At 45.9% G+C, this 26424-nt stretch overlaps 1 protein-coding gene across 2 annotated transcripts in view; it reads left to right on the forward strand.

Moving 5' to 3' along the window:
- tbc1d24 (TBC1 domain family, member 24) overlaps positions 1–26424 on the forward strand; it is a 130239-nt gene that overhangs the window by 46383 nt on the left and 57432 nt on the right. For both annotated transcript variants that reach the window (XM_073060080.1, XM_073060079.1), the window contains exons 3-4: positions 19458–19616; positions 24390–24453. In XM_073060080.1, coding sequence (XP_072916181.1) covers positions 19458–19616; positions 24390–24453 — 223 coding nt within the window. The remainder of the gene's footprint in view (positions 1–19457; positions 19617–24389; positions 24454–26424) is intronic.

A 26424-nucleotide genomic window follows, 5' to 3' on the forward strand; every position in this document is an offset into this window, starting at 1 on the left:
GTGTTTCACAGCCCTGTAGACAACTGAACATCTATGTTTCCAGTGGATTTGTATTATTTCAAATGATGTTATAAACATAAATTCAGTTCACCACATTGCCTTGCCCTAGTCACTGGGCCAGTGTTGTCTTCCTCCTTCCTTTCCAGTCCTAAAGAAAGCTCTTGACCTGAAACGTTAACTGTTTATTCAATTCTATAGATACTGCCTGACCTGCTGAGTTCTTCCAGAATTTGTGTGTGTTGCCACTGTTTCCATGTTACTTCAATATTGCCCTTCTATCTCAGAATCAGATTTAACATGTCTCAAAATCTGTTGTTTTGCAGAAGCACAGTGCAATATATAAAAAGTTTTATATATTTAAAAAAAAAAAATAAGTACCGGTAATGCAAAAAGAGTAAAAATAGTGAAGTTCTGTATATGAGTTCTTTATCTATTCAGATCAGAATCAGGTTTAATATCACCGGAATTTGTCATGTAATTTGACTTTGTGGCGGCAGTATAATGCAAGACATAATACCATGAATTACAATAAGTAGTAAGTATTTATGTGTGGGCGCGTCTGTAGTGCAAAAATAGAAATAAAAAAAGTATTGAGGTAGTGTTCATGGATTCAGTGTCCATTCAGAAAACAGATGGCAGAGAGGAGGAAGCTGTTCCTGAATCGTTCAGTGTGTGCCTTCATACTTTTGTACCTCCTTCCTGATGGCAGCAATGAGAACAAGGCATGACCCTGGTGATGGGGGTCCTTGAAGGCGTCCTGAATACTACGGAGCCATGTGCTCATGATGGAGCTAAGTTTACAAATCTTTGCAGCTTACTTCGATCCTGTGCCCCTCCTCCCTACAATATCAGATGGTGCTGAGCCAGTTGGAATGCTCTCCATAAAAACTTGTGTGTGTTTTTGGAGACATACCAAATCTCCTCAAACTCCTAATGAAATCTAGCTTCTGACATGCCTTCAATATTTTGCAACAACTCATCCTCAGTGCCATTAACTGCTACTGTTCTGAACAGGAATTGTTCCAGTTCTCACAAATGAAAGAGAAATTGTGTAAATGCATATACATTCAATTATTTGACCCAATTCAAACAAGCACACAACCCAATATCTCTGAATTTAATGTATCAGGTGTGATGATTACCCTAGCCACCTTCAAGTGAGAATATACAAATCCAACTTTGCTAAAGGAGTTAACTAAAATGCTGTATATTTGTCTTTGATCTTTTTGTGTTTTGGCAGCTTTTGACTATTAATGTTGAGTTTTGAAAAAGAGCTAATGGAATAAAGCTTAGCTGCCTCTGTAGTCATGGGGCATTTGCAAAATATTTGAATTTATGTAAGGTCTGAAAAAAAATAAAAGCAGATTTGAGGGAAAGAAGTCCTAACTCCAGAGGAAGAAAAGTACTAGTGTCCCCTCTATGTGAGCACAATTTATTTATCCTTTTCTGCTCTTTCAGTTGCTAAGGGAGCAAATGGTACAAACAACAACTACTGGTGTAAAAGTTCCCTTGTAGAGATGGTTCAAAGTAAAATTTATTATCAGAGTACATACATGCCATCACATACAACCCTGAGATTTTTTCCTGCAGGCATACATAGCAAATCTATAGAACAGTTGCTATAAACATCAGGAACTGTTAACTGTATACAAACTGTGCAAATGCAGATATAAGTAAATAGTAATAAATAATGAGCATGAAATAACTATGCCAGAGTCCTTAAGTGAGTGGAACTATCCCCTTTTGTTCAAGAGCCTGATGGTTGAGCGGTAGTAACTGTTCTCGAACCTGGTGATGCAAGTCCTGAGGCTCCTGTACCTTCCACCTGATGGCAGAAGCGAGAAAAGAGCATGGCCTGGGTGGTGGGGGTCTCTGATGATGGATGCTGCTTTTCTACAGCAACGTTTCATGTAGATGTGCTCAATGGTTGGGAGGGTTTTTATCCATAATGTGCTGGGCGGAATTTACCTTCCTTTTGTAGGATTTTCCGCTCTAAGACACTGGTGTTCCAATACTAGGTTGTAATGCACCCAGTCAGCACACTTTCCACCACAGAAGTTTGCCAAGGTTTTCAATGTCATGACGAACCTCTGCAGTCTCCTGAGGAAGTAGAGGTGCTGTTTTGCTTTCTTCTCAATTATATTTATATGATGGGTCCAGGACAGGTTCTCTAAGATAGTGACACCCAGGAATTTTAAGTTACTGACCCTCTCCATCACTGATCTTACAATGATTACTGGCTCATGGACCTCTGGTTTCCCTCTCCTGAAATCTACAATCAGTTCCTCGGTCTTATTGACCACTCAGCCAAGTTTTCAATCTCTCTCCTGTGTGCAGATTCATCACCCCCTTTGATACAGCCCACAATAGTGGTGTTGTCAGCAAACTTGTATATGGTTTTGGAGTTGTACTTAGCCACACGGTCATAGGTGTAAAGAGAGTAGAGCAGAGGGCTAAGTACACATCCCTGCAGTGCTCCTGTGATGATGGAGATTGTGGAGGAGATGTTTTTGCCAGTCTGAACTGACTAGGGTCTACAAGTGAGGAAATCCGGATCCAATTGCACAAGGGGATATTGAGGCCCAGGTCTTGGAGTTTATTAATTACGGTAGTTTTGAGGGGATGGTGGTGTTAAGTGCCGACCTGTAATCGATAAATAATATTCTGATGTATGCACCTTTGCTGTCCAGATGTTCCAGGGTTGTGTGAAGAGCCCACAAGATAGCATCTGCTATAGACCTGTTGCTTTGGTAGGTGAATTGAAGTGGATCCAAGTCACCATTCAGACAGGAACTGATGTACTTCAACACCAGCCTCTCAAAACACTTTATCACCATGGATGTAAGTGCTGCTGGGCGATAGTCATTTAGATAGGTTACCGTGCTTTTCTTGGGCACTGGTATGATTGAAGCCTGCTTGAAGCAGGTGGGTACCACACACTGCCGGATCAAGAGGTTGAACATATCTGTGAATACACCAGCCAGTTGGTTGGCACGTCTTCAGTGCTTGGCCTGGCACTCTGCCCGGACTGAATGCTTTCCTTGGATTCACTCTCTTGAAGGCAGCCATCACATCATCTTCAGATATTCAGACCAAAGGATTATTGGTAGTCTTCAGGGTATGCAAAGGTTCCTCCTTGTTCTGGTGGTCAAAGCAAGCTTAGAAGGCATTGAGCTCATCTGGAATTGAAGCAAAGCTGTGCCCTATGTTGCAAGATTTAGCTTTGTAGGAGAATATGGCATTCAAATCCTGCTGCAGATGCCAAGCATCCGTCGTTGATTCCAGTCTAGTCTGGAATCTCTACCACCCAAGAGATGGCTTTCCAGAGATCATATCTGCACCTCTTGTAGCATTTTTGATCTCCAGACTTGAATGCCTCTGATCTGGCTCTCAGCAGGTTCTGGATTTTAATGCTCATCTATAGCTTCTGATTAGAGAAAGCCCTGAATGATTTTGTGGGGACACACTCATCTACAGCTGTTTTAATAAAGTCTGTAATGAGCCTGGTGCAGTCATTCAGGTCCTCAGATGAGTTCTTGAACATGACCCAGTCCACTGACTCAAAGCTATCCTGTAACTGTTCCTCAGCCTCCTGCAACCACCTCTTGGTTGTCTTGATCTCTGGAGCCTTGCTCTTTAGGCTCTGTTTGTATGCAGGTAGCAGGAGTACAGCCAAATGATCGGACTTTTTAAAATGCGATCTCTGAAATGAATAATAGGCATTTCTTATCGTAGTGTAGCAGTGGTCTAGTGTGTTTGGGCCTCTGAAGCAACAAGTTATGTGCTGGTGATAATTGAGTACTACTCATTTAAGAATGTTGGAATGATTGGGGCATGACTATGCAAGCGCGTGGACATCAGCCAGGTAGAACAGCGAGAAGAGTTTAAAGGGAGACAGCTTTATAGAGTGGGTGTTGGAGTAGAGGAAGACAGAGTAGGAAGGCTTTGGCTCAGCGGGGCTTCAGTGCTAATGGGTCGAGGTGAGGTAGGTTGCCTGTGTAGAGTACAGACAGGAGGTGTGTGTCTGATGCCAGTGTTCTGTGCTTGGTGTGAGATGTAGGAAGTCCTGGAGAAGCCCAGCCTCTCGGACAGCCACATCTGTGCCAGGTGCATCAAGCTGCGGCCCCTTAGGGACTGCGTTAGAGAACTGGAGCTGCAGCTCAATGACCTTCGTCTGGTCAGGGAGAATGAGGTGGTGATAGAGAGGAGTTATAGGCAGGTAATCACCCTTGGGAGACAGATTAAGTGGGTAACAGTCAAGAGAGGGAAGGGCAAGAATCAGATGCTAGAGAGTACCCCTGTGGCTGGCCCCCTTAACAATAAGTACTCCTATTTGAGTACTGATGGGGGGGTCGGCCCACCTGTGGGAAGCAACAATGGCTGTGCCTCTGGCAAAGAGTCTAGCCCTGTGGCTCAGAAGGGTAGGGAAAGGAAGAGGATGGCAGCAGTGATAGAGGACTCTATAGTTAGGGGGTCAGACAGGTGATTCTGTTGGCGCAGGAAAAAAATATGGATGGTAGTTTGCCTCCCAAGTGCCAAGGTCCGGGATGTTTCTCATCACATCCACGATGTCCTGAAGTGGGACGGCGAACAGGAGATGTCGTGGTACATATTGGTACCAACGACATAGATAGGAAAAGGGAGGAGGTCCTGAAAACAGATTACTGGGAGTTAGGAAGGAATTTGAAAAGCAGGACCTCAAAAGTAGTAATCTCAGGATTACTGCCTGTGCCACGTAACAGTGTGTATAGCAATAGAATGAGGTGGAGGATAAATGCATGGCTGAGAGATTGGAGCAGAGGGCAGGGATTCAGATTTCTGGATCATTGGGACCTCTTTTGGGGCAGGCCTGACCTGTACAAAAAGGATGGGTTGCACTTGAATCCCAGGGGAACCAATATCCTGGCACGGAGGTTTGCAAAGGTTATTGGGGAAAATTTAAACTAGAATTGCTGGAGGGTGGGAACCGTACTGAAGAGATGGAGGAAGAGGCGGTTGGCTCACAAATAGAGAAAGCTTGGAGACAGTGCGAGAGGGAGGATAGGCAGGTGATAGAGAAGGGATGCGCTCAGACCGATGGTTTGAGATGTGTCTACAAACCCCATTTCCAGAAAAGTTTGGATATTTTCCAAAATGCAATAAAAACAAAAATCTGTGATATGTTAATTCACGTGAATCTTTATTTAACTGACCAAAGTACAAAGAAAATATTTTCAATAGTTTTACTGACCAGCTTAATTGCATTTTGTAAATATACACATTTAGAATTTGATGGCTGCAACACACTCAACAAAAGTTGGGATAAAGGCATGTTTACCATTGTGTTACATCACCTTTCCTTTTAATAACACTTTTTAATCGTTTTGGAACTGAGGATACTAATTGTAGTAGATTTGCAATTGGAAATTTTGTCCATTCTTGCTTGATTCTTGAGACTTCAGCTGCTGAACAGTCTGTGGTCTCCGTTGTCTGATTCTCCTCTTCATGATGCGCCATACATTTTCAACAGGAGATAGATCTGGATTGGCAGCAGGCCAGTCATGCACACGCACTCTGTCTACAAAGCCACGCTGTTGTACCCCGTGCAGAATGTGGTCTGGCATTGTCCTGCTGAAATAAGCATGGACGTCCTGGGAAGAGACGTCGCCTTGATGGCAACCTATGTCTCTCTAAAATCCTAATATACGCCTCAGAGTCAATGGTACCTTCACATACATGCAACTCACCCATGTCGTGGGAACTGATGCATCCCCATACCATCACAGATGCTGGCTTTTGCACCTTTCACTGATAACAATCAGGATGGTCATTTTCATCTTTGGCACAGAGAACTCGACGCCTGTTTTTTCTGAAAACTAGCTGAAATGTGGACTCATCTGACCACAGCACACAGTTCCACAGTCTTTCGGTCCATCTGAGATGAGCTCGGACCCAGAGAACTTGCCGGCGTTTCTGCATAGAGTTGATGTATGGCTTCCTCCTTGCGTATACAGTTTCAAGTTGCATTTCTGGATGCAGCGACGGACTGTGTTAAGTGACAATGGTTTTCCGAAGAACTCCCGAGCCCAGGTGGCTATAATTGTCACAGTAGCATGATGGTTTCTTAGGCAGTGCCGCCTGAGGGCTCGAAGATCACGCGCATTCAACAGTGGTTTCCAACCTTGCCCTTTACGCACTGAGATGTCTCTGAATTCTCTGAATCTTTTCACAATATTATGTACTGTAGATGTTGAAAGACCTAAATTCTCTGCAATCTTGCGTTGGGAAATGTTCCTTTTGAACTGACTAACAATTCTCTCACGGATTTTGGCACAAAGGGGTGAGCCACGACCCATCCTTGCTTGCAAAGACTGAGCCTTTGATGGACGTTGTTTTTATACCCAGTCATGATACCTCACCTGCTACCAATTAGCCTGCTTAATGTGGAGTCTTCCAAACCGGTGTTACTTGAATATTCTGTGCACTTTCAATCTTATTTTAACTCTGTCCCAACTTTTGTTGAATGTGTTGCAGCCATCAAATTCTGAATTTGTGTATATTTACAAAATACAATTAAGTTGGTCAGTAAAACTATTGAAAATCTTTTCTTTGTACTTTGGTCAATAAAGATTCATGTGAATTAACATATTGTAGCAGTGTGCTACACGCAGCGCTGCAATAACGACATGGAGTCGGTGAGCTGCAGTTGCAAAAGAGGTTTATTCAAACTTCATGGCCTCGCTTTAAGGCCTTCCCAATCCTGCCCTCCCCGGGCAGGAATGCGTATTCACAGTCCAGTCCTGCGCGCGGGCTTTTCCCCTTGCTGGTGAAGCAGGCTTGGCGCCCTCTTTGGGACCGGCCTCAATGCCGGCGCGCACCACTTTGTGAGCCGGTTCGAGTGCGCTGGGAAGTGGGTCGCCACATAACTCTCTCCCCCCCCCCCCCCCACAGAACCGGCGATACACCCCCCAATGTCCACAGTCTGGGTCGGACTCTGTTTGGGAGGTCTGCCTCTGCGCCGCGGCGCCTGAATCTCAACCGGCTGCGCCAAGTCCATGTGGGCTGGTTTGAGTCGGTCCACTGTGGAAAACCTCCTCTTCCCCCCCAATGTCCAGCACGAACGTGGGCCCGTTGTTTCTGATCACCGTAAACGGCCCCTCGTAGGGCCGCTGTAGCGGTGCCCGATGTCCGCCCCGCCGTACAAAAACGAACTTACAGTTTTGGAGGTCTTTGGGTATGCAGGTCGGGTTCTGCCTATGCTGTGAAGTGGGTATGGGGGCCAGGTTACCGAGCCTCTCGCGTAGTCTGCCCAGGACTGCTGCGGGTTCTTCCTCTTGCCCCCTTGGGGCTGGTATGAACTCTCCTGGGACGACCAGGGGTGCGCCGTACACCAACTCGGCCGATGAGGTGTGAAGATCCTCTTTGGGCGCTGTGCGGATTCCGAGCAGGACCCAGGGAAGCTCATCCACCCAGTTAGGCCCTTTGAGGCAGGCCATGAGAGCCGACTTCAGGTGACGGTGGAAATGCTCCACTAGTCCGTTCGACTGTGGGTGATAGGCAGTTGTGTGATGCAGCTGTGTCCCCAAAAGGCTGGCCATAGCTGACCACAGGTTGGAGGTAAACTGGGCACTTCTGTCGGAGGTCGTGTGGGCCAGTACACCAAAGCGAGATACCCAGGTGGCAATCAGTGCCCGGGCGCAAGATTCGGAGGTGGTGTTGGTGAGCGGGACCATCTCTGGCCACCACGATAGTCAGGAGGTGCCGCGCTCCTCGCGACACTGGCAGGGGGCCCACGATATCCACATGAATGTGGTTGAAACGCCGGCAGGTGGGGTGGAACTGCTGCAGCGGGGCTTTGGTGTGTCGCTGCACCTTGGCTTTTTGGTAGTGCATGCACATTTTGGCCCATTCACTGACCTGCTTGCGGAGTCCGTGCCAAACGAACCTGTTGGAGACCATCCGGACGGTTGTCCTGATGGAGGGGTGCACTAAGTTGTGAATGGAGTAAAAAATGCGCCGCTGCCAGGCTGCCGGGACGATGCAGCGGGGTTGGCCGGTGGTTACGTCACAGAGTAGGGTCCTCTCACCTGGGCCTACGGGGAGGTCCTGGAGCTGCAAACCGGAGACTGCAGTCCTGTAACTAGGGATCTCCTCATCTGCCTGCTGCGCCTCTGCCAGCGCTTCATAGTCTACCCCCTGGGACAGGGCTTGGATGTTAGGGCGGGAGAGGGCATCCGCCACGACATTGTCCTTTCCTGAGACATGCCGGACATCCGTCGTGTATTCAGAGATGTAGGACAGATGTCGCTGCTGGCGGGACGACCAGGGGTCGGATGTTTTCGTGAACGCAAAGGTAAGCAGTTTGTGGTCCGTGAATGCGGTGAAGGGCCTACCTTCTAAGAAGTACCTGAAATGCCGGATTGCCAGGTATAGCGCCAACAGTTCCCGGTCGAAAGCACTGTATTTGAGTTTGGGTGGTTGTAGGTGTTTGCTGAAAAATGCCAGGGGTTGCCAGCAACCCTCGATGAGTTGTTCCAGCACTCCACCGACTGCCGTGTTGGATGCGTCCACTGTGAGGGCGGTAGGGACGTCCGTTCTGGGGTGCACTAGTATCGTGGCGTTTGCCAAGGCTTCTTTGGTTTTAATGAAAGCGGCGGCGGACTCCTCATCCCAGGTAATGTCCTTGCCCTTACCCGACATCAGGGCAAACAGGGGGCGCATGATTCGGGCAGCTGAAGGGAGAAAGCGGTGGTAGAAATTCACTATACCCACGAATTCCTGAAGGCCTTTGATTGTGTTGGGTTGGGAGAAATGGCAGACCCCGTCTACCTTGGCGGGCAGAGGGGTTGCCCCGTCTTTAGTAATCCTGTGGCCCAGGAAGTCGATGGTGTCGAGCCCGAACTGGCATTTGGCCGGGTTGATTGTCAGGCCGTATTCACTCAGTCGGGCGTAGAGTTGACAGAGGTGGGACAGATGCTCCTGACAACTGCTGCTGGCTATGACGATGTCGTCCAAATACATGAAAGCGAAGTGCAGGTCGCGTCCCACCGAGTCCATTAACCGCTGAAAGGACTGTGTGACATTCTTTAGGCCGAACGGCATGCAGAGGAACTCAAAAAGGCCGAAAGGGGTGATGAGTGCCGTTTTGGGGACATCGTCCGGATGCATTGGGATTTGATGGTATCCCTGTACGAGGTCTACCTTGGAGAAGATCCGTGCGCCGTGCAGGTTTGCTGCAAAGTCCTGAATGTGTGGCACAGGTTAGCGGTCTGGTGTTGTAGCCTCGTTCAGCCTGCAGTAGTCGCCGCATGGTCTCCAGCCCCCTGTTGCTTTGGGCAGCATGCGTAGGGGGGAGGCCCATGGGCTGACAGACCGCCATATGATCCCTAATTCCTCCATCCTCTTGAACTCCTCCTTCGCCAGTCGGAGCTTGTCCGGGGGAAGCCTTCAAGCATGGGCGTGGAGGGGTGGTCCTTGTGTCGGGATGTGGTGCTGTACGCTGTGTCTGGGCATGGCTGCCGTGAACTGCGGTGTCAGAACCAATGGGAAATCCGCCAGGACTCTGGTGAAGTCGTTGTCGGACAGCTTTATGGAGTCTAAGTGTGGGGCCGGCAACTGGGCTTCACCCAGGGAGAACGTTTGAAAGGTCTCGGCATGGACCAGTCTCTTCCTGGGCAGGTCGACCAGGTCACAAAAAATCCGCTCCCAGGAGTGGTTGGGCTACGGCAGCCAGTGTGAAGTCCCACGTGAACTGGCTGGAGCCGAACTGTAGCCGCACTGTACGAGTGCCGTAGGTCCTTACTGTGCTGCCATTCGCAGCCCTCAGGGTGGGACCCGGTTCTCTGTTGTGGGTGTTGTAACTCGTCAGAGGAAAGACGCTGATCTCGGCTCCGGTGTCGACCAAAAAGCGGCGTCCCGACTGCTTGTCCCAGACATACAAGAGGCTATCCCGATGGCCAGCCGCCGTAGCCATCAGTGGCGGCTGGCCCTGGCGTTTCCCGGGAACTTGCAGAGCGGGCTACAGCGGCGGGCTTCTGTGCCCCTGTGGTGAACTACATATACCTGTCTGGACACGCTCCCCCTGCTGACTGCTCCTGTGGCTCCTCCCACGGACCCCGGTATAAAGGTGATTGGAGACACAGCCCCGGCCTCAGTCTCCAGGATGTAGCCAATAAAAGCCTATATCTTGCCTCATGTCTCCGAGAGTTATTGATGGTGCATCAATTTTATTGGCTGGAAGTTTTAAAACATGGAGAGTATTTTATGTCCGGAAAAATTGACTTGGACCCTCAAGCTCCAGAAGCAGCTCTTGCCTTTGAACTCTGGCTTGCATGCTTCCAATCATACTTGGAAGTGATTTCCAGTGACTGAGCCAGCCACAATGTACAAAATCCTCCTTTCCAGAGTCAGTCCGAAAGTATTCTCCCTTATCAGAGACCTGCTGACCTACCAAGGGGCACTGGACGCCCTCAAAAGACAGTACCTGAGGCCGGTGAGCACCTTCTACGCAAGACATTGCTTGGCGACGTGGCGGCAGCGAACCAGCGAGTCGAGCGGGGAGTTTCTCCGGGCCCTACAGACACTCGTGCGGGCCTGCGACTGCAAGGGACTGACGGTGGAACAGCATGCGGAGCTCCTGGTACGAGACGCCTTCGTTACGGGGATCAGGTCAGTGTACGTGCGCCAGCAGCTGCTGGAAAATGCCGATTTTACCTTGCGCTCAGCGATCGAGCTGGCCGACACGCTGGAGGCTGCTCTGCACAACGCTGACGCTGTCCAGCCGCGCGATCCCCCGCTGGTCCCGTGGACACCGCAGACCCCGCTACCCGCACACTTCCAGTCAGGCCGGAACCAGCACAACCACCGTCTCCAGTGCAATCACCACCGGCACCTATCCAATCACAGCCGGTGCTACGTAGATCGCAGCGACAGATTCGACCACCTGATAGACTTAACCTGTAAATATACTTGTAAGAAACTTCGCCCCATGGGGACTCTCTTTTAAAACAAAGGGGGGGGGTGAATGTGGTGAACTACATATACCTGTCTGGACACGCCCCCCTGCTGACTGCTCCTGTGGCTCCTCCCACGGACCCCGGTATAAAGGCGATTGGAGACACAGCCCCGGCCTCAGTCTCCAGGATGTAGTGTGGTGGTCACTTGCTGCTTGTTCCTTCTTCCAGCCAATAAAAGCCTATATCTCGCCTCACGTCTCCGAAAGTTATTGATGGTGCATCAGCCCCACCACTGGTGGTAGAAACACCAGTGTTCGTTGGTCTCCTCACCCCTGCCTCTGGGGTTAGCAGGCTCTGCAGCCGGGCCTGATCTGGTTTGCTGCTGGGAGCGTGGCCTGGTGATCTGTGCGACGGACGCCCCACTCTCCTTCTTGGCTTTCCACAGCACAGCTGCCCGAACCGCCACCATTTGGGGGTCGCTGAAATCCGTGTCGGACAGCAGCAGGCGTATGTCCTCGGGCAGCTGCTCCAGGAACGTCTGCTCAAACATAGATAGATAGATAGATAGATACTTTATTCATCCCCATGAGGAAATTCAACTTTTTTTCCAATGTCCCATACACTTGTTGTAGCAAAACTAATTACATACAATACTTAACTCAGTAAAAAATATGATATGCATCTAAATCACTATCTCAAAAAGCATTAATAATAGCTTTTAAAAAGTTCTTAAGTCCTGGCGGTAGAATTGTAAAGCCTAATGGCATTGGGGAGTATTGACCTCTTCATCCTGTCTGAGAAGCATTGCATCGATAGTAACCTGTCGCTGAAACTGCTTCTCTGTCTCTGGATGGTGCTATGTAGAGGATGTTCAGAGTTATCCATAATTGACCGTAGCCTACTCAGCGCCCTTCGCTCAGCTACCGATGTTAAACTCTCCAGTACTTTGCCCACGACAGAGCCCGCCTTCCTTACCAGCTTATTAAGACGTGAGGCGTCCCTCTTCTTAATGCTTCCTCCCCAACACGCCACCACAAAGAAGAGGGCGCTCTCCACAACTGACCTATAGAACATCTTCAGCATCTCACTACAGACATTGAATGACGCCAACCTTCTTAGGAAGTACAGTCGAGTACATGAGGCAGGGCTTGTGACCTCCGGCCAGGGACAGCATCTCGTTCATCAAAGCTGACGGTGGCCTGTCCCCCAAATCATCCAGGTGCAGTAAGCGGGCAGCTGGCTCGCGCAGTGAGAGTCCGAAAGTCCTTATGAGCAAGGCTTTGAATTCTGTGTATTTGCCGTCCACTGGGGGCGATTGTATGAACTCCGCAACCTAGGCGGCTGTCTCCTGGTCGAGGGAGCTCACCACGTAGTAGTAACGTGTGGCATCCGAGGTTATCCGCCATATGTGGAATTGGGCTTCTGCTTGCTGGAAGAGGTCGCAGCATCCAAAAGCTTGGCAGTTTTAATGAAACTGCATGAACAGATGCGGCGTCGTTCATCTCCGGTCCAAATATTGTTTGGGCCGTCAGGGTCACCAATTGTAGCAGTGTGCTACACGCAGCGCTGCAATAACGACACGGAGTTGGTGAGCTGCAGTTACAAAAGAGGTTTATTCAAACTTCACGGCCTCGCTTTAAAGCCTTCCTGATCCCGCCCTCCCCGGGCAGGAATGCCATAGGGGGCATGTATTCACAGTCCTGTCCCACGCGCGGGATTTTCCCCTTGCTGGTGAAGCAGGCTTGGCGCCCTCTTTGGGACCAGCCTCAATGCCGGCGCACGTCACTTTGTGAGCTGATTCGAATGCGCTGGGAAGTGGGTTGCAACAATATCACAGATTTTTGCTTTTATTGCATTTTGGAAAATATCCCAACTTTTCTGGAATTGGGGTTTGTATTTTAGTGCAAGGAGTATTATGACCAAAGTGGATGAGCTTAGAGCATGGATCAATACTTGGAGCTATGATGTTGTGGCCATTACAGAGACTTGGATGGCTCAGAGGCAGGAATGGTTACTTAGTGCCAGGCTTTAGATGTTTCAGAAAGGACAGGGAGGGAGGCAAAAGAGGTGGGGGCATGGCACTGTTGATCAGAGATAGTGTCACAGCTGCAGAAAAGGAGGAAGTCATTGAGGGATTGTCTACAGAGTCTCTGTGGGTGGAAGTTAGGAACAGGAAGGGGTCAATAACTCTACTGGGTGTTTTTGATAGACTACCCAATAGTAACAGGGACATTGAGGAGCAGATAGGGAGACAGATTCTGGCAACATGTAATAATAACAGGGTTTTTGTGGTGGGAGATTTTAATTTCCCAAATATCGATTGGCATCTCCCTAGAGCGAGTGGTTTTGATGGGGTGGAATTTGTTAGGTGTGTTCAGGAAGTTTTCTTGACACAGTATGTAGATAAGCCTACAAAAGGAGAGGCTGTACATGATCTGGTATTGGAAAATGAACCTGGTCAGGTGTCAAATCTCTCAGTGGGAGAGCATTTTAGAGATAGTGATCACAATTCTATCTCCTTTACCATAGCATTTGAAAGAGAGAGACAGGAACAGACAGTTAGGAAAGCCTTTAATTGGAGTAAGGGGAAATATGAGGTTATCAGGCAGGAATTTGGAAACATAAATTGGAAACCGATATTCTCAGGGAAACGTAGGGGAAAAATGTGGCAAATGTTCAGGGGATATTTGTGTGGAGTTCCATCTCAATGAGACAGAAAGGATGGTAAGGTACAGGAACCGTAGTGTACAAAGACTTGTAAATCTAGTCAAGAAGAAAAGAAGAGCTTACGAAAGGTTAAAAAAACTAGGTAATGATAGAGATCTAGATGATTATAAGGCTAACAGGAAGGAGCTTAAGAATGAAATTAGGGGAGTCAGAAGGGGCCATGAGAAGGCCTTGGCAGACAGGATTAAGGAAAACCCCAAGGCATTCTACAAGTATGTGAAGAGCAAGAGGATAAGACATGAGAGAATAGGACCAATCAAGTGTGACAGTGGAAAAGTGTGTATGGAACCGGAGGAGATAGCAGAGGTATTTAATAAATACTTTGCTTCAGTATTCACTACAGAAGATGATCTTGGCGATTGTAGGGATGACTTACAGCGGACTGAAAAGCTTGAGCATGTAGATATTAAGGACTTTCATATGAAGAAAGACTGGATCGACTAGGCTTATACTCACTGGAATTTAGAAGATTGAGGGGGGATCTTATTGAAACGTATAAAATTCTAAAGGGATTGGTCAGGCTAGATGCAGGAAGATTGTTTCCGATGTTGGGTGAGTCCAGAACGAGGGGTCACAGTTTGAGGATAAAGGGGAAGCCTTTTAGGACCGAGATGAGGAAAAACTTCTTCACACAGAAAGTGGTGAATCTGTGGAACTCTCTGCCACAGGAAACAGTTGAGGCCGGTTCATTGGCTATATTTAAGAGGAAGTTAGATATGGCCCTTGTGGCTAAAGGGATCGGGGGTATGGAGAGAAAGCAGGTACAGGGTTCTGAGTTGGATGATCATGCTGAATGGCGGTGCAGGCTCAAAGGGCCGAAAGGCCTACTCCTGCACCTATTTTCTATGTTTCTATAAGTCACCAGGACCAGACATGTGGTAACCCAGGCTACTGTGGGAATCGAGGGAGGAGATTGCTGAGCCTCTGGCGATATCTTTGCATCATCAATGTGGTTGGGAGAGATTCCGGAGGATTGGAGAGTTGCAGATATTGATCCCTTATTCAAGAAAGAGAGTAGAGGTGGCCGAGGAAATTATAGACCAGTGAGTCTTACTTCAGTGGTTGGTAAGTTATATAACATATAACCATATAACAATTACAGCATGGAAACAGGCCATCTCGGCCCTTCTAGTCTGTGCCAAACACTTACTCTCACCTAGTCCCACTGGCCCACACTCAGCCCATAACCCTCCATTCCTTTCCTGTCCATATACCTATCTAATTTTACTTTAAATGACAATACTGAACCTGCTTCTACCACTTCTACTGGAAGTTCGTTCCACACAGCTACCGCTCTCTGCCCCTTAACTCTCAACTCATGTCCTCTTGTTTGAATCTCCCCTACTCTCAAGAAAGCCTATCCACGTCAACTCTATCTATCCCCTTCATAATTTTAAATACCTCTATCAAGTCCCCCCTCAACCTTCTCCGCTCCAAAGAATAAAGACCTAACTTGTTCAACCTTTCCCTGTAACTTAGGTGCTGAAACCCAGGTAACATTCTAGTAAATCTTCACTGTACTCTCTCTATTTTGTTGACATCTTTCCTATAATTTGGTGACCAGAATTGTACACAATACTCCAAATTCGGCCTTACCAATGCCTTGTACAATTTTAACATTACATCCCAACTCCTATACTCAATGCTCTGATTTATAAAGGCCAGCATACCAAAAGCTATCTTCACCACCCTATCCACATGCGATTCCACCTTCAGGGAACTATGCACCATTATTCCTAGATCACTCTGTTCTACTGCATTCTTCAATGCCCTACCATTTACCATGTATGTCCTATTTGGATTATTCCTACCAAAATGTAGCACCTCACACTTAACAGCATTAAACTCCATCTGCCATCGTTCAGCCCACTCTTCTAACTGGCCTAAATCTCTCTGCAAGCTTTGAAAACCTACTTCATTATCCACAATGATACCTACCTTAGTATCATCTGCATACTTACTAATCCAATTTACCACCCCATCATCCAGATTATTAATGTATATTACAAACAACATTGGACCCAGTACAGATCCCTGAGGCACACCACTAGTCACCAGCCTCCAACCTGACAAACAGTTATCCACCACTACTTTCTGGCATCTCCCATCCAGCCACTGTTGAAGTTGATGGAGAAGATCCTGAGAAGCAGGATTTATGAACATTTGGACAAGCATAATATAATTAGGAATAGTCAGCATTGCTTTGTAAAATGCAGGTTGTACCTTACGAGTCTGATTGAATTTTTGAGAATGTGACCAAACACATTGATGAAGGTAGAGCCGTAGATGTCGTGTATATGGATTTCAGCAAGGCATTTAATAAGGTACCCCATGCAAGGCTTATTGAGAAAGTAAGGAGGCATGGGATCCAAAGGGACATTGCTTTGTGGATCCAGAATTGACTTGCCCAAAAAGGTAAAGAGTGGTTGTAGACAGGTCCTATTCTGCATGGAGGTCAGTGACCAGTGGTGTGCCTCAGGGATCTGTTCTGGGACCCCTATTCTTTGTGATTTTTATAAATGACCTGGATGAGGAAGTGGAGGGATGGGTTAATAAATTTGCTGATGATACAAAGTTTGGAGGTGTTGTGGATAGTGTGGAGGGCTGTCAGAGGTTACAGTGGAACATTGACAGGATGTAAAACTGGGCTGAGAAGTGGCAGATAGAGTTCAACCCAGATATGTGTGAGGTGGTTCATTTTGGTAGGTCAAATATAATGGCAGAATATAGTATTAATGGTAAGACGCTTGGCAGTGTGGAGGATCAGAGGGATCTTGGGGTCCGAGTCCAGAGGACACTCAAAGCTGCTGCGCAGGTTGACTCTGCGGTTAAGAAGGCAAACAGTGAATTGGCCTTCATCAACCGGGGTATTGAGTTTAAGAGCTGAGAGATAATGTTGCAGCTATATAAGACCCAGGTCAGACCCCACTTGGAGTACTGTGCTCAGTTCTGGTTGCCTCAGTACAGGAAGGATGTGGAAACCATAGAAAGGGTGCAGAGGAGATTTACAAGGATGTTGCCTGAATTGGGGAGTGTGCCTTATGAGAACAGGATGAGTGAACTTGGCCTTTTCTCCTTGGAGCTACGGAGAATGAGAAGTGACTTGATAGATATGTACAAAATGATGAGAGGCATTGATCATGTGGATAGTCAGAGGCTTTTCCAGGGCTGAAATGGCTAACATGAAAAAGCACAGTTTTAAGGTGCTTGCAAGTAGGTACAGAAGAGATGTCAGGGGAAAGTTCTTTACACAGAGTGTGTGGAATGGGCTGCCAGCGGCGGTGGTGGAGGCAGATACGATAGAGTCTTTTAAGAGATTCCTGGATAAGTACATGGAGCTTAGAAAAATAGAGGGCTATGGGTAACTCTAGGTAATTTCCAAGGTAAGGACATGTTCAGCACAGCTTTGTGGGCTGAAGGGCCTGTATTGTGCTATAGGTTTTCTGTGTTTCCATTTTTCTATGTAAGAATGTTGAAATGGCATTAAATTTTAAACTTACTGCAATGAAATAGGCACATAATTTAAATGGAAGGTAGGAGCCATTTTGACCTAAATGATTTATAGGTCATTTGGATTGACATTATTAATGATGGTATTTTTTCACTTTCTGAATTAAAGCACCACTCTCTGCTTTAGTAATAATAAATATTTTATTGATCCTGAGTGGGGAAATTCTTTTGTTACAGCAGTAACATTTAAAAGCACAATGAATACAGAATAATATATACAGTAATTTACCAATGTGCAATGATGTGCAATAATAATGTATGGAATAATAAAACAGAGCCTATTGTACTGTGATGCGTGTTCATCTGTCACACAGAGATGAACTGTTGTACATGCTTCTTGCTTTTGGCAGGAAAGGTTTTCTGTAATGAACCTTGTGACAGCGGAGCTGAATGAGTCTGTTCGAAAGGATGTTCCACTGCTTATTCAGTTCATCATGGAGAGGATGTGTAAGATTGTCCATAATGGATAACAATTTGTTTAGTGACCTCCTCTCCACCACTAACTCAAAGAAGTCCAGGTTGTAGCCAAGGATGAATCCCATCTTTTTGATGAGCTTATTTGGACTTTTCATATCACTAGCACAGATGCTGCTCCCCCAACATAAAGCCACAAAGTTATGTTGCATAACTTGCAACAGTACGTCTAGGACAGCCCTCTGGCCCACAAATGAATTAAATCAATGACTCCTAATTCATGTGTCTATCTAAGAGTCTCTTAAATACTTCTATGCTATCTGCCTCTACCACCACCTCTGGCAGTGCAATCCAGGCACCCACCATTCTCACTGGCTTCTGCCCCCTCCTTTCCAATCCTGGTGCAGGGTCTTGGCCAGAAACATCAACTGTTTATTCCTTTGCATAGATGTTGTCTGACTTGCCGGGTTCCACCAGCATTTTGTATGTGTTGCTCAAAATTTCTATAATCTGTAGAATCTTTTGTGTTTATTAACATCTCCTTTCCTACTCCTCCCCCCACCCCCTACCTTAAACACATGCCACAATATTTCAATCCTGGGCAAAAAGGTACCTGCAGCCTACCTATGCCTTGCATAATTTTATGTGAAGTCAAGTCAAGACAATTCACTTTTTATTGTCATTTCCACCATAACTGCTGGTACAGTACACAGTAAAAATGAGACAATGTTTTTCAGGACTACGGTGCTACATGAAACAGTACAAAAACTACACTGAACTACGTAAAAACAACACACACTAAAAAGCTACACTAGATTACAGACCTACCCAGGTTGTGATGTGTTTATCATAATCTTCAGCCTTCACCGCTCTAGAAAAAGCAGCTGCAGTTTGTCCAACCTGTCTTTGTAGAACTTCCTGGCAAACCACTTGTGCACCTTTCCAAAGCCTCCACATCCTTTCTGTAGTGAAGTGAGCAGAATTGAATGCAATATTCTAAATGCAGCTAAACTAGTCTTATAAAGCTGAAACACAACTTCCTGGCTCAAACTCAAAACCCTTGAACTCAGACAAGCCTTCTTTTCCACCTTATCAACCTATAATATCTGTGGTTACTTTCAGGGTGCCATGTATCTGAATCCCAAGGTCTCTCTGTTCATTAACATTATTAAGAATCCTGACATTCACTCCATACTCCCTTTTTGCTGGATCTCCCAAAGTGCAGCATCTCTCACTTGCCTGGATTAAACTCCATCTGCCACTCCTCCCTCTGATTTGTATCCCACTGTATCCTTCGGCAATCTTCTGTGTAATCCTTAACTCCATCAATCTCAGCACCATTTGCAAACTCACCCCACCACATTTTCATCCAAATCATATTCAACATCCCTGTAATATTTAAGTTAAATTAGTTAACGTGCCAAGATTGAATAATTGGTATCTTCTGTCAGCCTTTTTAAAAAAAATAGTTTTATTGCTTTTTGCAGTAATTTTACATTTGAAGAAATACCGCAGGAGCGGTATAACAAAGAAGTTAGTATTAAAGGATTTTAACTCCTGAAAGGTGTAATTCTCCAGTTTTTTGCATAGGTGCAGAATGTTTGCAGCAACTTGTATTTTCAGTGAAATTTTGATTTGGGTGTTGCTATGGGTACATTGGTGACACAGGTGAATCTTTGGCTTTGCCTTGCATGTAATACAAAAGGTGTCATGTGACCTTTAACATTCCATTTAAAATTTTCAATATGATTCTGCCGGTACTGGGTTGCTATTCACTTCTGTGTTATATTTGTGCTGTACAATAAATTAATCAAAGATACTGGTTTATTTCTTACTGAGTATTTTTTGACAATCATTATGGATTTCTTGCAGACATAATGTCCACCTAGCTGTCAATATTGAAAATTTCAATTCCAATATTGTCAGTGCAAAGGAGATGAGAGAGATTTGGTCCTGGATCCCAGAACGATTTGCACTTTGCCAACCAATGTTGATTTTCTCTACGATGGACCATGGTTATAGTTTGAACAGGTAAATTATCAGATGAGCTCCTTGTAATGAAGATTTTGTATAATTTCAAACACTTTTTTTCCTGTGTGATTTACAAAATAGTCACAAGATGGACAAATCTATAAGTAAATTTTTTATCAAAGTACATGTATGTACATAATCTACCCTGAGATTCATTATCTTGCAGACTTCATGGTAGCTAGAAAGAAACACAATAGAGTCAATGAAAAACCACACACAATGAAGATGGACAAACAACCAATGTGCAAAGGATAACAAACTGAGCAAATACAGATAGAGAAAAAATAATAATAAATAGTAAATATTGAGATCATTAGTTGTAGAGTCCTTGAAAGGGAGTATATAAGTTGTGGGAACAGTTCAGCGTTGAGGTGAATGAAGTTATCCCCTCTGGTTCAACAGCCTGATGGTTGAAGGAAAATACAGCTGAGGTTGTTGTTAAGTACAGTGTTCTATACTGGAAAACTCATTAACTCACTTAAGAATAGCTTAGATTTATTAATCACATGTAGATCAAAACATGCAGTGAAATATGAAATACAGTTTGTGCAAACAACTAATGCAGTCTGAGGATGTGCTGGGGACAGCCCACAAAAGGTCACTCTGCTTCCAGCAACGACATGGCATGCATATAATGTTCTGCAGAACAACATGCAGGCACCATACAGCAAGACAGACTCAACAACAGCAAAACAAACCCCTTTCTACCCCCTCACCCTCCCTCCTTTGGGGATCACTGGCACTGGTCCTCGGGGTTTGCCAACTGTGGTCCTTGACTTTGGGGATCACTGGACTTTGTTCTCAGCGCCTGCCAACCCATGTCTGGAATTGTTGGCCTTGGACCCCAGAGTGATCCAACCTGGACTTCAATATCTGGAGCCTGCCCCAACTTTTCATTTACTGCCCCTGACGTTTAGCTCTCCCTCTTCCCTGTCTGTAGACCCTAACCTGACTCCACACTTCCTGTGTTAGCCACGTCTTTGATGGACATCACTGCTCAGCATCATATGCAGATTCCCATTATTATGATATAATGCTGAGGTTTGATAAGGCATGAGTCAGACCACATTTGGTCTATTGTGAGCAGTTTTGGGCCCCTTATGTAAGAAAAGTTGTGCTGGCATTGGAGAGGGTCCAGAGGGAGTTCACAAGAATAAAAGGGTTAATATGTAAGGAGCGTTACATGGTTCCAGGCCTGTATTCACTGGAGTTTACAAGACTGAGGGGGGAATCTCATGGTAAGTTGACGGAGAAGATCTTGAGAGGCAGAATTTATGAACATTTGGAGAGGCATAATATGATTAGGAATAGTCAGCACGGCTTTGTCAAAGGCAGGTCATGCCTTACAAGCCTGATTTCAGCAAGGCATTTGATAAGGTACCCCATGTAAGGCTTACTGAGAAAGTAAGGAGGCGTGGGATCCAAGGGGGCATTGCTTTGTGGATCCAGAACTGGCTTGCCCACAGAAGGCAAAGAATGGTTGTAGACGGGTCATATTCTGGGTCATTGAGACCGTTGACCAGTGGTGTGCCTCAGGGATCTGTTCTGGGACCCCTATTCTTTGTGATTTTTATAAATGACCTGGATGAGGAAGTGGAGGGATGGGTTAGTAAATTTGCTGATGACACAAAGGTTGGGTGTGTTGTGGATAGTGTGGAGGGTTGTCAGAGGTTACAACGGAACATTGATAGGATGCAAAACTGGGCTGAGAAGTGGCAGGTGGAGTTCAATCCAGATTAGTGTGAGGTGGTTCATTTTGGTAGGTCAAATATGATGGCAGAATATAGTATTAATGGTAAGACTCTTGCAAGTGTGGAGGATCAGAGGGATCTTGGAATCTGAGTCCATAGGACACTCAAAGCTGCTACACAGTTTGACTCTGGGGTTCAGAAGGCATACGGTGCATCGGCCTTCATCAATCGTGGGATTGAGTTTAGGAGCTGAGAGGTAATGTTGCAGCTATATAGGACCCTGGTCAGACCCCACTTGGAGTACTGTGCTCAATTCTGGTCGCCTCATTATAGGAAGGACGTGGAAACCATAGAAAGGGTGCAGAGGAGATTTACAAGGATGTTGCCTGAATTGGGGAGCATTGAAATTCTGCCCTGTGTTCGTTTAGGAAGAGAGACAACCAACACCGGAATATTACAAAACTTGGGTTTATTGCAGAATTCGTAACTGGCACAGCGAATCCACGGAGTCGCTGGAGAAGGCGCGTTCCGACCTCCCCTTACAATCTGCTCTTATTTATATCCCTTTTCCCCCCAGCACAACCCCCCGCTACATATTAGGTAATATCGGGCACTTGTGTCCATCTTATTGGCCCGATGCCATACACTCACGAGTTACCTGTTTCTTTTGTTTACTGAATCGCATGACACTGGTAGTTTCGGTGTAGCGGAATCCCCAGTTTCGCTTCCCCCCCTCCCTCGCATTCCGGTCCCCTAATATTACGTGAGCCACTCCTGACCTGTAATGGCAGTCTCGAATTAACCCTAACATTAACCCTAACACTCCCTTCCTTGGCCTCCCAGAGGCCACATCCCTTACAAGCTTTTCCGCGGCTGTCGGGATCAGGCAGGGAGGTGAGCGTCCCCCGGCACTCTTTGGCGTGTCCTCCCTATTTGCTTATCTTGATTTGTCCGACCTAGGGTCACAAAATATGGGTAGGGGTTCCCTAAACATCCGCAATTTTTACAAGTAGCATGCAACATTTCAAAAGACTTATTCAAAAGCAACTCTCAATTTCCCCCTTTGCACGGCCCATTCCAGTCCGTGTCCTCCCATAGCACGTCCGCTTTCCGGGAGGGCCGTGTCCTCCCCTTCCACCAGGAACAAGGGTGCCTGGTACGCCGGTGGAGGTCCATCCTTTCCCGTCAAGGCTCGATCTATAGTCCGGATGACTAGGGTCCTGATACAGGGTATGCAACAACAACCACACGTAATAAAGATAGCAATTGAAATAGACAGTCCTAGAGCCGACTGTCCCAGAAACGCTCCCCACTTGCCAGAGGTCTTATTTAGCCAGTAGAAAATGATGCCAGTTATTGTCCCCCTCCCTTCTTACCTTTTAATGCCCTGTTGGAGACCTCGGTGACAGGGTATGGACCATGCCACCGTTTTCCGTTCCAGGTGAGCTTCCCCGGCCTCGGAGGAACACTTCCACTCCTACTTTGATGGTGTCCGACCCCTGCGGCTGCTCACTGTTAGATTATTGAACTCGCACAGTTATCAATTTTACCATATTTCTAAAAACTCTCATATACTCTGTTACTCAACACGCAAATGTCTGAGTTTTGGTAACTCGAAATTGAAGTGCTCCATGGCTCCCTAGTACACAGAGAGGATCAAATGTGGGACGGTCGCCTTTCAAAACCTGACCTTCGCGTGGGAGATTTCTCCTCTTAACAACCAGTCTAAGGTAGGCGCCGTCAGTATCCCTGTGTACTACGGTGTACCACGACACTTTTCTCCTCACTCCTGAGACTTTTATGCCCATCGTGGGCGGCGGGTACCCTCACTCAGAAGACTTTTCCACGGGCGGAGGATCCTTCTAAAAACAGATAAGAAGAAATGAGTACTTACCAGTCACGATTCTGCACCGGGAATAATCTTTCCCAGGGTAATTTGGGGTTGGTGAGGGTCCGTCAGCAGACAAGATCTAACTCAGTAATTTAACTATCTAGTGGAAGTCTTCGATATAACAGGCACTTCCTGACCTTAGTCGAGGTGCGGCCGCAAGTTGTCTGCTGTCGGACCCGCCAGCCTGTGTTGTCTCTTCCCTCCCCACGTCGGGGTCACCAAATGTTGGGCTTGAAATTCTGCCCTGTGTTCGTTTAGGAAGAGAGACAACCAACACCGGAATATTACAAAACTTGGGTTTATTGCAGAATTCGTAACTGGCACAGCGAATCCACGGAGTCGCTGGAGAAGGCGCTTTCCGACCTCCCCTTACAATCTGCTCTTATTTATATCCCTTTTCCCCCCAGCACAACCCCCCGCTACATATTAGGTAATATCGGGCACTTGTGTCCATCTTATTGGCCCGATGCCATACACTCACGAGTTACCTGTTTCTTTTGTTTACTGAATCGCGTGACACTAGTAGTTTCGGTGTAGCGGAATCCCCAGTTTCGCTTCCCCCCCTCCCTCGCATTCCGGTCCCCTAATATTACGTGAGCCACTCCTGACCTGTAATGGCAGTCTCGAATTAACCCTAACATTAACCCTAACACCTATGAGAATACATTAAGTGAACTTGGCCTTTTCTCCTTGGAGCGACAGAGGATGAGAGGTGACTTGATAGAGGTGTATAAGATAATGAGAGGCATTGATCGTGTGGATAGTCAGAGGGTTTTCCTGAGGGCTAAAATGGATAGCATGAGAGGGCATAGTTTTTAGGTGCTAGGAAGTAGGTACAGATGTCAGGGGTAAGTATTCTACACAGAGAGTGGTGAGTGCATGGAATGGGCTGCCAGTGGCATTGGTGGAGGCAGAAACGATAGGGTCTTTTAAGTGACTCCTGGATGGCTATGTGGAGCTTAGCGACGGAGGATTTGACACAGTTTATACAAGGCCTGCAGCACAGGATGTTAGGGACTGCCACTTACATGCTTACATGGTTTACACTTACATGGTTTGCTCAACCATCTGCTGAATTTGTATATTCAATCTAGTTTGGAGGTATACATTTAGAAGAGCAGACTGAAGATAGCAAAACTAAGGCACAGTTTTGCTTAAGGAAACCAAGTGAGCTTTTCTTTTGATTTTCAGATTTTACAGTCATTGTGAGGGTTATGAACCAACCATCATTCTCATCAAAACAACTAAGGATGAGGTAGGTGCCATGTTTACTATTTCAGATGTGGATTTCGAATCTTTTGAAGCCAAGGAGTATTATGATGTCAAGTGTAGTGGTAAATAAAACACAGAAAAGATCTATAGAGCGGAAGTATTATCCCTGAGAAGCTTGGCAAATGTTAAAGGTCAAGATAATAGATACAAGAATCCTGATGACTGCCAACCCAATGAGAACCTGCAGGTGCTACTGTTGCCAGAGAAAGCTATGTCTGACAATAGTAATGGAACTTCAAAAGTTCAAAATAAATTTGTTATTAAAGTACATGTATGTCTCCATATACAACCCTGAAATTTGTTTTATTCTGGGCATTCACAGTAAATAAGAGAAACACAATAAAATCAATGAAATTCCACAATGATCTAAAGCTTCCAGGGGAGACTCTGGATTTGGCTTTAATTTCTTATTATTTGAACAAATCAGTTTTGCTATGGGCATTCTTTAAGAATTACTTTCCATAGATTCAAGTTGAAGTCCAAAACTAAATATTGGTTTGAAATTCAAAGTTCAAAGTAAATATATTATCAAAGTAAGTGTGTGTGTGTGTGTGTGTGTGTGTGTGTGTGTGTGTGTGTGTGTGTGTGTGTGTGTGTGTGTGTGTGTGTGTGTGTGTGTGTGTGTGTGTGTGTGTGTGTGTGTGTGTGTGTGTGTGTGTGTGTGTGTGTGTGTGTGTGTGTGTGTGTGTGTGTGTGTGTGTGTGTGTATTATATATAATGATGCAACCAGGCAATGTACTCTCCAGCACACATTTATAAAAGTTTTTCATTGTTTTAGATGACATGCCAAATCTTCTCAATCTAAGAAAGTAGCAGTACACACTGCCGTGCTTTCTTTGTAATGGCACTTGCGTGCTGGACCCAGAATAGATTCTCTGAAATGATAAAATAGGAATTTAAAGTAGCTGACCCTGTTCACCTTTATGAGGACTGTCTCATGGACCTCCACTTTTCTCTTCCTGATCAGCTCCTTGGTCTTGCTGACATTGAGTTGAGAGGTGGTTATTGTGGCACCACTCAGCCAGACTTTAAAAAGAAACTTTTGTGGGATTTTGGCTTTTTTCAGCAGTGCAGTTACAGTTCATTAGTAAGGGCAAATAAAAATAAAGCAGGGACAAGTGGAGCAGCTGTTATGCGAGTGAACCTGTGTTAAAGTGGGAAAGCTTTGTCTCATCAGGCCTCGGCAATAAGTCTTGGTTGAGGTAAGTGTCATCTTCTTTCTTCATTTTTGCCTGTTAGTGCAGATTTAGAGAATGGCTCCAAGAGCTGTGTTATGTTCTTTATGTGAAATGTGGGAATTCTGGGAGAACTCCAGCCTCTCAGATAACCGCATCTGCACCAGTTGCACTGAGCTGCAGCTCCTCAGAGAAGGTGTCGAGGAACTGGAGCTGCAGTGTGATTACCTCTGCTTGTATGTGAAACTGTTGGTTTACAAGAAGAGGCAATATATCGTGGGATTGTCAGGAAGAACAGGCAAATGATAGGACAAAATTGCAGTCAGTGGGATGAGTTGTGGTTTAAAAGGAGGACAAAATCAAAAGGATGACAGATATAGGACTGAGAGTGTTGCATTGAATGCATACAGTGTACAGAATAAAGTAGAAGATCTTGTAGTGCAGTTAGATATTAGCAGGTGTGATATTGGCATCAATGAGTCTTGGCTGAAAGATGATAGATGGGAACATAACATCCAAAGATACACATTGTATCGTAAGGGTGGGCAGATAGGTAGAGGAGATGTGGTGGCTCTGTTGGTTAAAAAAAAAGAAATCAAATCCTTAGAAAGAGGTGACACTCTGAGGAAGAATGGACAATAATATGGAGGTATCAATGGAAGTGTACCAGTTTACAGAAATGGAGGGAGGTCGGATGGAAAAATTTAAAGATATTTTATTACACCCTCTCAGAAATCCCATTATGATAGTAACCTCCCTGTTTGCTAGAGAAATTGTGG

Source organism: Hemitrygon akajei, chromosome 11, assembly GCF_048418815.1.
Source record: "Hemitrygon akajei chromosome 11, sHemAka1.3, whole genome shotgun sequence".
Classification (NCBI taxonomy): Eukaryota; Metazoa; Chordata; class Chondrichthyes; order Myliobatiformes; family Dasyatidae; genus Hemitrygon; species Hemitrygon akajei.